Source organism: Vulpes vulpes, chromosome 1, assembly GCF_048418805.1.
Source record: "Vulpes vulpes isolate BD-2025 chromosome 1, VulVul3, whole genome shotgun sequence".
Taxonomy (NCBI): Eukaryota; Metazoa; Chordata; class Mammalia; order Carnivora; family Canidae; genus Vulpes; species Vulpes vulpes.
The window spans coordinates 59,919,576-59,935,765 of NC_132780.1; the positions used below are offsets into that span (position 1 = coordinate 59,919,576).

A 16,190-nucleotide genomic window follows, 5' to 3' on the forward strand; every position below is an offset into this window, starting at 1 on the left:
CTGACATAACTGTTGCCTGGAACTGTAACACCACTTGTTTTGGTTTTTTGGGTTTTTTGGGTTTTTTTGGTTTTTTTTTTCCCCCAGTTGGCAAAATCAAGGCAATTGTGTACAATATTATTTTCCCCCCTTTGTGTATTGTCATTATGAAGACGAAATAACAAAAAGTGAACCAGCCACTCATTTGTATGTGTGTTTTTTTTTCTTTCAGTGTGGTTTTATGTAGGCATGGCAGGTGCCTTTTGCTTCATCCTCATACAGCTAGTCTTACTTATTGATTTTGCCCATTCATGGAATGAATCATGGGTTGAAAAAATGGAAGAAGGTAACTCAAGATGCTGGTATGCAGGTAAGCCTTTTGTCTTACAGAGCATCCTCAAGATAGGTGAGAGCATGTATGTAGCCTTTAGGGAAATCAGGATTTTTAGGACATAAGTTTTTGTGAAGAAGTGTTTACAAGTTTGTGAGTGGCATTGTATCACATTCTGTCAGCAACTTGCTGAGAGAGCTTCTGAGGAATCAAGGACATCATACTCAAGAGCTAGGATATAATCCAAAATACCTTGAACAGCTAAACTAGATGTAGCACAAAGGCTACTGCCGACAGTAGGTACTTTTAACAGCCTAATTTTTCTATTCTACAGCAGCTTAAAAATATTAAAGGGACTAGGACTGCTAGAAATAAAAAATGGCATAATTCATAAACATCAGCATGCAGAAAAATATAAAAAGCAACTCGAACATTTTATGTAAGTAGAAAGATGCCTTTTTGTGTATCAGTAACACCCAAGGGGAATTCTTGTGTAAGTGTGACAAATATTTTACTTGTAATTATGAGCTTGAATCTTCTGGTTATAGCAAAATAAGGATTGGAATTCATTTGCTTACTGCAGGTGATGAAAAGGAGGGAAGAGAACCATGTTAAGTGCACAGTAGTCTGTCCTTGTGCGAACAGAACTATGATGAAGACCCTAGTTAAGGTGCATAGCTGCTGCTCAGTTTCACATAGTAGTTGCCTTGTAGATATGTGGACTCAGTATTGATTAGATTTTTTTCTGATTTCTTTCAAAAGCCATCAGTCTCAATTCTTACGTGAAATGTTCTGAGTTTCAGCTAAGAGAGTTTATTATTCAGAGAAATAAGCTTCAATCATTTGGAAAATTCACTTTTATACAACACTTCACTCTTTAATGCAAATCTAATGCAAGAGTTTCTGTTTTGTTCCCTGCTGTACCACCAGTGCTTAGAACTTTGTAGGTGTTCAATTAATTTGTTGGGTGAATCCCTTCAGGCATATCTACATAAACCACCTGTATACAGATCACACATTAGCACAGAAATACATTGTATATGTTTTAATTTACATAGAAGAAACTTGGTTTGTCTCATTAAATAATAATGACTTACTGTTATATAATAAAAACTTCTTGAAGGTAGTTAAGGGGCACTTGGGTGGTTTGGTTAAGCAACGGACTCTTGATCTCAGGGTCATGAGTTCAAGCTCTGAGTTGGGTTCCACACTAGGCATGGAGCCCTATATTAAAAAAAGTAAAAAATAGTTAATAGGGAAAAGCATCATTTTGTGGGCTTGTTAGCATTTAATTTTCCTTTTCTTTTTCTGTATTTTGAAAATTATGGTTAATGTATGTGAATGTCTGTAAGAGATATTATTATTTAATATATTACTTATTGTCCTTGAAAGTCCTGTAGTGAGTGAGCTCTGTGTGAAGACTATAAAATCTATGATAAACTTCAGAAATAATATTCTCCCTGCTTTTATAGCCTGCATAATGCTGACAATGTTAGTTGCTTAAAATACATTTTGAATAAAATGATTGTTTTGAAAATGAGCCCTATGCCTCATTCCTAATATTTGTGATAAATTCTAATTGTCCAATTATATTTCTTTCACAGCATTGTTATCAGCTACAGCTCTGAATTACCTGCTGTCTTTAGTTGCTATTGTTCTATTCTTCGTTTACTATACTCATCCAGCCAGTTGTTCAGAAAATAAAGCATTCATCAGTGTCAACATGCTCCTCTGCCTTGGTGCTTCTGTAATGTCTATACTGCCAAAAATCCAAGTATGATCTTTATGTCATTAGTTTTTATGAAGTTTCCATTTTTCTAAGTTTTCCTAAATTTTTAATGATCTCAGAATATTTATTTGTCTTGCTTAAATTTTCTTTGTAGGAATCACAACCCAGGTCTGGTTTGTTACAGTCCTCAGTAATCACAGTCTACACAATGTACTTGACATGGTCTGCTATGACCAATGAACCAGGTATGTTTTGTTTGCTTGGGTTTATTTTTTTATTTTTTATTTTTTTTAAGATTTTTATTCATTCGTGAGACACAGGCAGAGGGAGAAGCAGACTCCATGCAGGGAGCCAATGTGGGACTCAATGCCGGGACTCTGGGGTCACGCCCTGGGCCAAAGGCCGCTAAGCCTAAGCCTCAGAGCCATCCAAGGGATCCCCGGGTTTGTTTATTTTTAGTGAATTCTGCAACTTTTTTTTTTTTTTTTTTTCAAAAATGGTCATTTTGTGAAATTAAGATATTTTAAAAAGCCTCTAGGGGCACCTGGGTGGCTCAGTGGATTAAGTGTCTGACTCTTGATTTCAGTTCATGTCATGATTTCATGGATCCTGAGATTAATTCCCCTGATCACTCAGCAGGGAGTTGCTTGAAATTCTCTCTCCCCTCTCTGGAGAGAGGGGGGCTGGGGGGCACACTCTCTTGTTCTCACTTTCCCCCTCTTTTTCTAAAATAAATCCATCTTTCAAAGAAAAATAAACCTCTAGAGGAATAAACAGTACGGAAATAGTACCATTTTTATGTTTGATTTATCACTGTGTATGTTTTCATTTTGTTTCTTTCACTAACAAAATTATAAGACATTATATAAAAATTATAACAAATATGCCTGATTTGTACAGTCATATTTATAATATTATATATAGTAAGAAAAGCTGTTAAAATGTTCCTTGATTGAATGCTAAACTGTATAGTTTTTTGCGGTTTGTTTTTTTTTACTAATATATATTTGTGTGAGTATGCTGTAAGTGAATATAATTGGACTTTCTAATGAATCTCTTTATAGTTACACTGCATTCCATGAGATTAAAGCCAATATATATTACTTGGAGTGGAAATTAGCAAAATATTAGTAAATTTTGAAAAGGAAGGAAATATGGTCCCTTTAACTTAAAAAGAAAATTGTAAAATACGTTATCTGAATCTGATGTCAAGTTTATAAACTCACTAGGTACTTTATCACTAATTGAAGAAAGACTTTTTTAGTATTAGAGTATTTTTGTTCAGGTATTAGGTGGAATGGCTCAAAGATAAGAATCTTTTTTTTTTCTTGTTTGTTTTTTCCCCTAATTAAGGATCATCTTCATTACAATCGTAATTGACATACCTGGCTTTGTGAGAGAGAAAAACATTTTGGATACTGTAGTGAATACAACCTTTTTTTAACACAAGTTAAAAAACTGAGTATGGATCAAGTTATGACTTATTTGGACATTTCCACAAAGCATTTGTTAAAATTTTAAATACTGGTAATTTTACGTGTAAGCTATGTTGCTTATGTAGCAGTGTACTTAGACAAGGTTGTAAGTTTCATAAAGTCACTATTCTCTTACACTGTATTTGGTGTAGAACATTTGAATTTTATTCCTTTTTTTTTTTTTTTTTAAGATTTTATTTATTTGTTCATGAGAGACACGGGGGGGTGGGGGGGGCGGCAGAGACACACACAGGCACAGGGAGAAGCAGGCTCCATGCAGGGAACCTGACCTGGGACTCCATCCTGGATCCCCAGGATCATGCCCTGGGCTGAAGGTGGTGCTAAATCACTGAGCCACCCAGGCTGCCCTGAATTTTATTATACTTAGGAGAGCTCATCTAAATTTCACCTATGTTTAATAATATCCTTGTTTTCACTTGAGGTTTAAAATGAAATTACTTGGGTGGCTCAGCAATTTAGCGCCTGCCTTTGGCCCAGGGCTTGATACTGGAGAGCCGGGATCGAGTCCCACATCAGGCTCCCTGCGTGGAGCCTGCTTCTCCCTCTGCCTGTGTCTCTGCCTCGCTCACTCTCTCTCTCTGTCTCTCATGAATAAATAAAATCTTTAAAAAAAAAAAATGAAATTACTTGATTTTTCTGTGCATTTCTGTAAAATCAGCACTATAGTATTTCAAAGGTCTCATCATTAACAAATACTTGTTATCTCCAAGTATTTTTTTCTTGCGCTTGTACCCTTTTCCAGGAAAATTTTTTGAATATGCAAGGACATAAAGCGTTTTAAAGAAATGTAACTAGGCCCTGAAAAATAAATTACTTTTTACACTATTCTGACATTTTAATTTGACCTTAATTTACATTACAGAAACTAATTGCAACCCAAGTCTACTAAGCATAATTGGGTACAATACAACAAGCACTATCCCAAAGGAGGGGCAGTCCGTCCAGTGGTGGCATGCTCAAGGAATTATAGGACTGATCCTCTTTTTATTGTGTGTGTTTTATTCAAGGTAAGAAAAATTGTGGATTAACAAGAAATCTTAGCCATTCGTATAAAAATCATTTCTTAAAAAATACCCTTTTTCCTTCTCTCTTCCTTAACTGTCTTTCATGCAGCATCCGCACTTCAAACAACAGTCAGGTTAATAAATTGACTCTAACCAGTGATGAATCAACATTAATAGAAGATGGTGGAGCCAGAAGTGATGGGTCACTGGAGGACGGAGATGATGTTCACCGAGCTGTAGATAATGAAAGGGATGGTGTTACTTATAGTTACTCCTTCTTTCACTTCATGCTTTTCTTGGCTTCACTTTATATCATGATGACCCTTACCAACTGGTACAGGTAATTATATTTCATGAAAATTCCGCATGTGGAAATTTTGATGTTTTTCATGATTCCATTGCAAAACATGTGGTAGGAAGTACTTTTTTTCCTCCAGGGTATTTCAAAATTTACATCTACATGAATGAGATCAGTATGAAAAGTGTACTTTTAACTTCCTTGCTTTGGCATTAATAGTGAAATACTTCCCAATCTTGAAGAAATTAAAATAGAAAGCTTCATGAAATTAACATATGGAAATAGAATTACCATGTTGATAGTTGATCCAACACAGTGTTTTTATTTTTTTTTTGACACTGTAACCAATTCCTGACATAGTGTAAGATAACTCTTTCATTTTGTTCAAACTGTTGTTAAAAGCACTTAAGTTTTCAGAATTGAGGTGGAAATACATTAATGTAGATAAAGATAAATGGCTACTCTAAGATTGGATCCTTAGAACTCTTCATAGCTGTAATTTATGCTTTTTTTAATCACTTCACAATCTATAAATCTATAGTAATAGGAATGTAGTTTATATATTTTGTTTTAAAAATTTTCTAATTTTGTCAAAATGATTATGGATAAATTCAATTTAAGATTCAAATAGAACTATATGGTTTGGACAGTTCTGTTTTTAATCATTTTTAATGCAGAATATCCTTAATTTGTAAGAAGACTTTGAATACCAGAAAAAAATGTAGATAAAAGATTTAGATAAAAATGTAGAAAAAAGATGTAGGTAAAAGAGTAGTCTTCATTTTGAGAGCAGACTTTACTGACATGTATTTTTTAAAATCCCTACACTGCAGCCTATTAAGTGATAATCCGTGTAGTCCTCAGTAATTCACAGCTTTGACTGTCAGATAATAGTAAACGTTAAGACTTTAGATTGGGGCCCCTGGCTGGCTCAGTCAGAGAAGCATGCGACTCTGATCCTCAGGGTTGTGAGTTTGAGCCCCATGCTGGGTGTAGAGATAGATTACTGAAAAACAAAATCTTTTTTAAATGAAAAATATTTTTGGTATTTTTCATTTGCACAAAAACCAGATAAATTGGGCATGTATTTCCGTCCCAGTCTCTTAAATCTGAAAAGGCTGAAGGTGGGAGAGTGGTTCCCATATACACTTTGAACAGATTATACTTTTTACACGAGGCAGGATTGATAAGTCTTAGAACAATACTCTTATCCACACTCCATTTCTCTGCTCAGAACTACTAAGCCAGAAATACAGGCTCCCCCCTACTTTCTTAATGCTTGTATTATATGAATTCATTATTATGAAAGATCTACAGTATAGTACCTTTTTTTGCTAGATGAAAGAAACACGAGAAATTTTACTTTTAAGAAAAAAGCTGTTTACACCTTATGTAGGTTTTTTTGTAAAAGTAAAGTGGCCTAATACAAACTTTCGGAAAGTGGGGACCTGTACATAAAGACCTTGTGAGTATTAGTAAAAGAACTAATTCGGAAGCCGATTTCCTTTATTCCTTTAATTGATACTTACCTTCACATTAGCTATTAAAGTAGTATGGCAAGCAGGGCAACAGATTAGCCCAGCAGCTATCTTATCAAAAAATGTATACAAAGAACACATTTGAAGTAAAGCTAAGTATGATGGCTAACTCAACCGCTTCCCTTTTTTTTTTTTTTAATTTTAGGTATGAGCCTTCTCGTGAGATGAAAAGTCAGTGGACAGCAGTCTGGGTGAAAATCTCTTCTAGTTGGATTGGCATTGTGTTATATGTTTGGACACTAGTGGCACCACTTGTCCTTACAAATCGTGATTTTGATTGAGAACAGGACTTCTGGCATGAAAGTCCCACTTTGATCATTGCTTGTTTGAGATTAACAGTATTCCCAACTTTTGTAAAGTTGTGTATGTGTGCTTCCCATGTAACTTCTCCAGTGTTCTGGCATGAACTAGATTTTATCGCTTGCCATTTTATTCATTGTATTCTTGCCAAGCACATTGATACTTGTGTTAGAACAAATTACAAAAGGAGAGATTTAGTAAGAGTCTGGTGGACTTAGGAAAAATGGACATTGTTAGGTTTATCCTTAGCTCTGTGCCTATGAAACTGAGTAAAAACAAAACTGCTTGACAGTTTGACTTTCAAATTGTGCTAGTACGTAAGCTGTTTTAGAAAGTACAAAAGGAAATGTATAGCTGCCTTTTGAAATATCTGATGCCTTGCCCTACAAGAGATGGCAAAGTACATGGCTGTTGTAGAATGTATAAACAAGTTGCTTAAATGCCAGTCTGAAAAATCTTTTCAGGTTTTTCCCTTGATGTGAAGATAAGGAACTTATATAGGTAGAGAGTGTTTGATTGACAACAGTGTAAATTATGGGAATTGAGACACAGGCTTCACAGAAAGATTATGATAGTGGGTTAAAGTTAGATCATAAATCATAATCTTCCCTGGGTAGGCATGGCCTTTCACAGCAGCATAACAACTTTGTTTTTGGTCACTTACACACATGCAAAAATATAGGTTCAGTGGAGATGTTAGGAACTTTGAAGAATTTAGACCAAGCTTTTGAAAAAGATAATCATGGGTTAGAAGTCAGTTGTTGAAAATTGCTTTGAAAGTTCATTTTGAAAATCAAAGGTGGTAAACTTTTGACAGGACAGGACAGAACTGCAATATACCAAGCCTCAGGAGATACTTAGATAAAATCTTATCCAGTCCTTCATTTTAAAAATGAAGGTACTGAAGCTCAAGAAGCTCAGATAGTTAATCAGTGGCCAAGCTGGGAAATCCCAAATTTTCCCAAAGTAGCTGGCATTTTTTTGGCATTCAAAAATTACTTCTATTCAGAATACAGACATAATAGATTTTACACCTCATTAGTGGTGGATAATTTGTTAGGTGATTTGCTGGTGTCTAGCTTGGCATCTACCCATAAACTGAGGCCAGGAGAATGATGGATGGAATGCTACAGAATATAAACTGCTTATAGTACATTATGCATTTGAGATGATGTTTAAAATGCTTTTGTGTTTGCTGCCATCTAATTGAAATATAGTTTTAGTCTTACAATCTGAAAAATCAAGCAGTATGAAAGTTAACTTAGAAACTTAGTTACTTGTACATGTTATTAGTGTCTTAATGGATCTTAAAATCTACATTTGCTTCTTTTAAGGGTATTTATTAATGTAAATGAAATATATAACAACTCACCATAATTCCCCAACTTTATTCTGTGTGTTGATATTGTATTCCATCATTTTGAATGGCTGTGTTCTATCTCTAAATAAATGAATTCAGAGAAAGTGTGTGGTATATTAATTCTTTAGCAACTCAAATTTAGGTAGCTATAATATAATACTCAGACCTACTTTTTTTCCTGTATATATAATAAAACCTGCAACAAGAAGGTTAGGCTGTCCATTTTGTGTCCTGAAAAACTGAATCGTTTTAAAGGTCCTTTCAGGCCTCTCTAACCCTTGAAGTTGGAATCTCGCGTATTAAAAGTGATGTTCTTTGAAGAACCTTTAGTAAATGGGCCAGTTTAGTTTGGGGACTACTTTTAATTCATTTGATAAATACTCTATATCTGCTGTGTCCTGTAGGCTTTTTTTTTTTTTCTAAGTTGCAAATGGATGCTGACACGTGACAGTATAAAAAGTCCCTTACCGCCTCCCCTCGCCCCACCACAAAAAAGTAACAAAGTGCCATTTCAGCTGAGTTACCATTTAGTGTACTTTAATAATTCATTTAAAATGGTATGATATCTCCAATACTATAGGCAAGACAATGTAAAACTTGGATATTTACTCAGAAAAATCTTAGGTTCACACAAAAGCGTATATATGAATGATTGTTCCTTGCTTTTTTTGCAATAGTCCAAACTGTAAACCCCAAAGTCCTTCAACTGGTGAATGTTTAAACACATACTGGTACATCTCTATCATGGACTACTACTAAACAATAAAACCGGAATGAACTGTTCGTACACAAACCAACCTGACTGGCTCTCCAGGGAAGTATGAAATTGGATTTTAAAAAGCCAATCCCAAAACGTTACACAGAAGTATAATTTCATTGATTATATGCTTTCAAGGAATGGAGATCAGTGGTTCTTTGGAACCAGGGATGAAGAGAAGAAACCTTGTGGATGGGCTGAGCCGTTTTACAGAAACGGCCATCTTCCAATGTTCACACCATCGTTGCACAATTCAGTTTTGCATCCTTGCCAGCATTTGGTGTCACTACTTACTTTATTAGCCATTCTGATAGGAATATCATCTCTCTGGTTTTAATTTGCCTTTCCCAAATGGCTGATGATGTTTATTATCTTTTCATGTGCTTATTTGCCATCTGTATGTCCTCAGTAAAATGTCTGTTCATGCCTTTTGGCTATTTTCTAGTTGGATGGTTTTATTATAATTTGTTGAGTTTTGAGAGTTACTCATCCTTCATCAGATAGGTGGTTTGCAAACTTTCTCCTAGTCTGTATCCTGGGTCTTACCATCCGAACAGTCTTTTGAAGAGCAAAAATGGTTAATTTTGATTAGTTTCAATTTTTCAAAGACTTTACATGTTTCAGTTTTCACGGTGTTATAGTTCCTTTATGTTAAACTTGTCACTACTTGGTCAGCTCAACACAGTTTGTAGGACTGCCCCCGTAACACCTCTGAAAGCATCCCCGTTTACTGGGCAGATGCTCCATTCTTGCACACACTTGATTTTTCTGTGTTCTAAGATGTAAGATAGAGGACACTTTTGTTCCTTTTTTTAGTGAAGTGTATTAGGTTTCTCCAGAAAAACAACCAATAAGATAATTTGATAAATGTTGAAAATGGCACTTCACCCCTGTGGTCTTTCTTACCCCAAACCCATTAACTCCTGTTTAATAATGGGAAAAGCAGTAAACCCAAATGAAGATCACTCTATCAAAATACCATGGCAGCACTCCAAACTAAAGTCTAGCTTATTTGTACTTTAGTCTGACACCAATTGCATGAAATGTGATTTGCTTTGTGGCCTAATAAGCAACCAATTCTCAAAAAATATTTCATGTGTCCTTGAACATTTAGGCTCTAATTCTTAAACATCCTATGTATGTTCACAATGAAATATCATTTTGTCATTTTCCCAGTCTACAGACTGTTTTCACACTTAAGCCTCTGGTCAGCTGAGTATACCATCCCTGTGAAAACATAGTGATGCACCTTAAAGAACATTCAGCTTTTTGTCCTACACCATTTCTGATGGTGATACTTATACCCCCTTAAGCGAAAGTAAGTTATAAAGGGGATGAAGATGGGGCGGGGAGGGAGGGGTACTCTAACAGTCTTCATACTGTGGTACTTGTTTTCCAGACACTACAGAGACTTCCTTTGGTAAGCAAGAGTTTTTAGAGAAATCAGTTTCCAATCTTCAATTTCCTTGTTAACTCCTTCCTGAGGTTGGATCTGCCTGAAAAGATGCCTTAAGGACATCAAGGCATCATCCCTCTTAACAGTTACTTTTCACATTTAACAAAGCTGCATTCTGAATCTTACCAATCTGGATAAAATCTCGAACACTCAATATATAAAATTTTGTGTATTGGTGAGAAAGAATGATAGGGGGGAAAATCTTCAGGTATTTTTTTGTTTTGAATGATGATCTAATTATAAATCCCCAGCTACTAAATCATAAAATAATAGTTCTGGTATATAATTCTGAAGGAGTTCAAAGGACTGAGGGATAGTGCTGTGACAAAATTCCTTCCATCATGTTTTCAAGAGTTCTACGCCTATGGAAACAAAAAGGAATGAAATTGATGCTTTTACAATGATAATCTTCACCCTCAGATACAAAAAAATGGGGGGAAAACTCCCATCAAGACCTTCTCACTAAAAAATGTATTTCTGATAACATTTTACTTATGTTTACCAAAATTTGAATCTTTTATTAGTGAACACTATGACCAACCAAAAAAAAAAAAAAAAAAATCCAAAGACAGAACATAATAGTTTTTGTGCCCTACTCACCTGAAGTCTACAATGGGTGTCCAAGATTGATGGGTGGCTCTCTTCTAAGCTGTGATTCAGGAAGCCAAATTTCTTCTTGAATGAATACTCAGAAGCCACATACTCCTCTGCATCAAGCTAATGAAGGGGTGAAAGAGCAAGGAGGATTGCAGAGGGGAGGTTTTCACAGACCACATCTGGAAGTTCTGTACATCACTTCTGATTTATCTGTCAGAATTCAGTTACACAGCCACCTTGTTTACAAAGGTGGAAATAAATCTAACTGCATGACAGAGAAAATGGCTTGGATAATTAGACTGCTTTAGTGAATTGTATATAATCGGAGACAAACTTCCGTAATGCTTAGAATCTTACTGTTATAGGAAATAATTTCATATTTAGTTGTTGAGAAGTGTGACACTATCTTCAATGTAGGACTTTAACATAAAAAAAATTAAGATAAAATTCTTTGGGAGAAGTGGAATGGATGATGAATGGATATCAAATCACTATGGTATTTACAGATTCCTCTAGATACATTTAAACAGCACATAATTATATTTTTAAACAGTAACAAATTTAGGATGGTGTTAATATTAGCATTTAAAAATATAACTTCCAACTAAAGATGAAAATTCTTAATTTTTTAAACTTAAAAAGCACTACAAAGTATGAAGTTTTGCAAGATTTTTAGAATACTTTTAAAGCTCCAAAATATCCCCAAGGAGAAGAAATTTTATCATTCCACACTGAAGAAGAGAAGGGAATAAGAACATCTCTAAAGTTATTTCTCCTCTCAGCTCTAAATTCTTGTACAAACCTTAACAACCTCCAGGAAAGTGATCTCTATAGCTTATGCAGAAACCTCTGGGGACTTGAATTAGTTCACCAAGATGCCACGGTCAGAGTCCAATGTTTTAAGATCTGCTAAGGAAGGGCTTCCTATTTCTCTGTGCTAGGCTTTACTTTGAATTTCTACATCATAGAGAAATTCCAAGATATTAAGAGACGGAATATGGCCAAGAGGAAGGCCCTATTTTAATTTGTATTCAAATATAAACTGCACTGCTTCTACCCTTGTGCCTGAAGGTGGAATTCAACTTGATAAAAGAGGTGCCCGCCTTGCATTAAGCCTCTGTAAGCCTCTTGAACAACTGGTCCAAAAGGAGAAAGTGACTTAACTGTTTCTCTAGGGGCAAAAATCACAGGCCTTTGGGTGGCATCCAGTGATAATGTTCTTACCTCATTTGGGACAATGAGAGGCATACTTCTCTTAGTTCTTTATTAGGAATATAGAAAGCAAGTGAGTATAACTTTTAACACAGAACTTTAAAACACATTAAGTTTAGAGACCTTATATTCCTTCCTTGTTGTAATACACACAGTCTATCTCTTGAGATGGGGCACAAATTTCTTGGTATGACTCAATGGACAACAGACAGTTTACAATTTAAGCCTACCTACTTCCTATAAAAAGGAAAAAAAAATGTATGTGGGTGTCACCTCTAAAGAAGACACATAACAGACACTAGTACGCAACATTCATTATATTTATTTTACTAAATAGTATGGTTCAAAAAAACACAAACAAATCAGAAAACTTTTACTTAAAACTAGTCCAATGAGATGGATGGTGTTGATGCCATCCCATCCCCTTCTTTCTATGTATGTGGAGCTGGAGCCATATCTGACAGCAAGCACTCATGTATACTTTGCCTTTCCTGTTGAACATGAATGAACTTCTCTGAACAAGAGAGACAAATGAAGTTTTACAAGATACAGGCACTTTATGTTCCCAGTTTTAAAAATAAGCCAAGTGAAAAATATTTAATAAAAGTAACTGGAACAGATAAAGCTTTAAGAGTTCTACCATTAGTTCTAGTGACTTAACACTCAATGCAAACAGACAGCATCAAACAAGTAAAACAAACAAAAGTTTAACTGGGGTTAATGGGCATATATGTAAAAAAGAAATCCAAGTTACTACAACTGGAGAAAAATGGCCATTTGAATCCAACTTAAAGATATGCCAACAATGTGCATTAAGTCTTATGTACCTACGTAGCTGAGTAACATCTGAAAGCTTTGCAAGAGTGTGTAAGTAAGAAAAGCAAAAGGTGCTTTTGATTCCACAGTATCTGATTAAACAAAACAAAGCAATTTACAAAAAAAAAGTACCAAATGATACTTTAAAATAAATAGTTCATCATTTTGATGAATATATACATGTAGAGTCCACTTCTTGGGGATTTAACTATCTAAAAGTGGCATATCACTATCCAGAGGTGCAGGAGCAAGTTCACATAAATAAAACAGTGTGGCTTCACTAGCTTCGGCTTCAGTCAATGGCTCCAGGCGAACAAGCTTACTTTGGGTTGGCTCTGGATCTAGGCTGCTATCCAGAAGCTCATCAACTTCTATGGGTTTATCTACAGAGGACATAACTTCTGATGATGCTGTACTTCCCTGTTCAACAGTAGAAGCAGGGTTCCCATCGAGGAATGCAAGAAGTGGAAAGGCAGTGTACTGGATAAGCTGCTTATCTATAATAAAGATTAGAAAAATGCTCTTTTATCACCAGCTTATACAGAGTTCAAGCTGAAGGTGGAAAAAATGGAAACAGCTGTGCATATATGCAATCAGTACCCTCATACACCCAAACAAGAAATATGATACTTTGGCGTCAGTAAATTTTAAAATGTACTAGTCAGAAAAGTTGTCTTGTTATTCCAACTATTAAGACAGAGTTAAGTTCTCCTAAAGTTAAATTTTTTAAAAATGACTTAAACTAGTACCTCACCAATTTAATTTTCTCTATAAACTGAAACCTTGATACGTTATGCACAGAACTGAGAACAGTACATTCTGTGTTCAATCGTTAAGTATGGCAAGACTTTCCTTGGCTCACATTACTTTCTATGTAGGACTCTTTAATTTTAAAAATCTGTAAAAACTAATACTACATTTATACCTACCTGTTTTGGGTTTAGATTTTCTTCCCTCTTCTGAAACTGGCTGAACTACATTGTTCTTGGTAGTTTCTAATCCTTTATTCTCAGACTAAAAGAGAAAAAATAATATAAAAATTTCTTGTTTCGTATTTGATATATTCCTAATAATGGCAAAAAATAAAAAACTGATACAGTATGTGAGCACTGGTGTGTTATTTGAAATACAGGTGAAGGGGGAAAGCACCAGGAAGGATGAATTAGAAAGAGAAACAGATTTGAATAGGTAAGACTGGTTAAGAAAACTACTGCTGTCATCAAGCGGATGAAATAAAGAACCTGAACTAGGATGACAGTTAAGTATGAAAAGAGGGGGCATTTCAAAAGAACAGACCGCATCGTCACAGGTAAAAGATGGAAATGAATCAAAGATGGCTGGTTTCAAACTAACAGATGATTCTTTAAACAATTAAACTCATCTTAAACAGCTTTGATTAAAAATGTATATTACTTATTTCTCTTCATTCACAAACGGAATATTTAGCATAGTGAACATTTTTAGAGTAAGTCAGGATTACATGGTGATATCCTTAAAACTATTATCTCTATATTTGGAAGCCTCAAAGTTGAGGTGAAGTTTCTTCATTTCCTTTGAGACTCTTTCAGTTCTTTTATGTCATTTAAATTGCTTCTTTGAACCACTGTCTTCTCTCCTCACATCTGATTGCAAAGGGGATTAAACCTTTAATGTTGTTTAGTTCTTCAATGCTCTTTTCAATGATGTTCAAAACTGAGGTGCAGAGGTTCATAATTTTCCCTAAATAGCCGTTAAGTTCCAGACAGTTGCTTGCTGGTTAAGTTTAAATGGTGTAAAAAACATACTATTTCCTGTGATTTACCTCATATTCATCATAAAATCATCATAAAATGAAGCAGTACAAGTTTCCAGATTCAGAAATAACAATGGCCCCAAGATATAATAAACTAAACCTTTCCAAAAATATACATAAAAACATTTTTCATTTAGCAATCACAAAAAAAAAAAAAAACATTAATGCAATAATAAAATCTTTATTTTTTACTTTTTAAAATAGGCAGTTTCCAAGGATGCTACTTTTATTCCAAAACATGAGAACCAGGATGAAAAGGGGTTTTCCATGCAAATTCTTACTCATTAGTAGTGGCCACTTAGATTGCTCTACTGAAGAATACAAGTAACCTGATTTTATTAGGAAAGAGTGTTGTAATTTATGTTAATATAATACCTGTCATGAGCAAGGGAATAGCAGTTGATGTGCCAATTATTTGAAAACTTTAATCTAGATTTTAGAACTATAATGAAAAGTCATTCTCAAATTTTTCTATAGTACTATAAAATAATATACAATTTGCTGTTTAACTGCTATTCCTGAGAACTGCATTTAAGCTATTGGTTTTGGAATAAGGAGGATATAATCCAAGAATAAAGAATGACTCAATGTGTAGCAATAAACAGTGCAGTAAATTCACTAACTGAATGCAAGAATGCACGATATGCATTCATTCACCTTATGACCTAACATTTAATAATACCATATTTAGTGAAACCCAGTGTGTTGAGGTGATCCACAGAATCTTACAGTATAAATCCAAGCAAACTGTGGTCCACATGCCAAATTCAGCATGCTGCCTGTCTTTGTAAATAAAGTTTTACTGAAACACAGCCATACTCATTCTTTTATGTATTGTCTATGGCTGCTGTTACACTATAATTAGAGCACTATGCAGTTGTGACAGAGAACATATGGCCTGCAAAACTGCTCATTACCAGCTGGCCTTTATAAAAGTATGCTAACTCCTGATAAAAATTATCCAAATACTGAATGTATAATCAACCTCAAATTCACAAATTCTTTCAACTCGAAGTTACCCAGGCTATAACTTCGAATATGCAGAAAAAATCTGGTCAGGCTATCCTCACACATGACATTAGTCAGAAAAATTCTACCCCTCACTCTAAACACTTATATTTAAGTGTTCATTTTTTGACAACAAAGAACAAGAACCAAGATAAAATTTTAAGTCCACTAATCTAGATTTTGTACAGAAGACTTGATTTACACCTTGATATTCAATAAACAGAGTATACACCTATTTAAGACAATAAACCATATACAAAGCAACAGAATGATCCAAATCAATCTGCTCTTAACAACTTCACATTGTCCTTACTATTCATTAAAAACCAGTTCTAAAGAATTTCCTGTCAACATTTGCTAATTCCAACTGGAAATCCTGTAAGTCCAAGAAAATAACAAAAAAAAAAATTACTTAAATAAATGTTGAAAGCCCACACTTCATTGTTTCAACCTGCCTTACCTACAATTAGTACAAATTAGTTCAAATCCCTGAGCTTTAGTTGCATGCTAATAAAAT

The 16,190-nt window shown here is 34.7% G+C and overlaps 2 protein-coding genes and 1 long non-coding RNA gene across 5 annotated transcripts in view; 1 reads left to right on the forward strand and 2 right to left on the reverse strand.

The window, feature by feature from the left end:
* The window catches only part of SERINC1 (serine incorporator 1), a 33,265-nt gene extending 25,126 nt beyond the window's left edge, over positions 1 to 8,139 (forward strand). For both annotated transcript variants that reach the window (XM_026013351.2, XM_072765104.1), the window contains 6 exons: positions 212 to 349; positions 1,915 to 2,084; positions 2,194 to 2,284; positions 4,398 to 4,542; positions 4,649 to 4,879; positions 6,521 to 8,139. In XM_026013351.2, the coding sequence (XP_025869136.1) occupies positions 212 to 349; positions 1,915 to 2,084; positions 2,194 to 2,284; positions 4,398 to 4,542; positions 4,649 to 4,879; positions 6,521 to 6,656 (911 nt within the window). In that variant the 3' untranslated portion in view covers positions 6,657 to 8,139. The remainder of the gene's footprint in view (positions 1 to 211; positions 350 to 1,914; positions 2,085 to 2,193; positions 2,285 to 4,397; positions 4,543 to 4,648; positions 4,880 to 6,520) is intronic.
* On the reverse strand, positions 1,343 to 4,733 carry LOC140599862 (uncharacterized). The gene is made up of 2 exons (XR_012002847.1): positions 4,610 to 4,733; positions 1,343 to 1,534 (listed from the first exon to the last, which is right to left on the reverse strand). It is a non-coding gene; the product is annotated as an uncharacterized lncRNA (long non-coding RNA).
* Positions 8,140 to 12,359: 4,220 nt separating the features above from the next.
* The window catches only part of HSF2 (heat shock transcription factor 2), a 33,749-nt gene continuing 29,918 nt past the window's right edge, over positions 12,360 to 16,190 (reverse strand). For both annotated transcript variants that reach the window (XM_026013350.2, XM_026013349.2), the window contains 2 exons: positions 13,803 to 13,887; positions 12,360 to 13,370 (listed from right to left, as the gene is read on the reverse strand). In XM_026013350.2, coding sequence (XP_025869135.2) covers positions 13,078 to 13,370; positions 13,803 to 13,887 — 378 coding nt within the window. In that variant the 3' untranslated portion in view covers positions 12,360 to 13,077. The remainder of the gene's footprint in view (positions 13,371 to 13,802; positions 13,888 to 16,190) is intronic.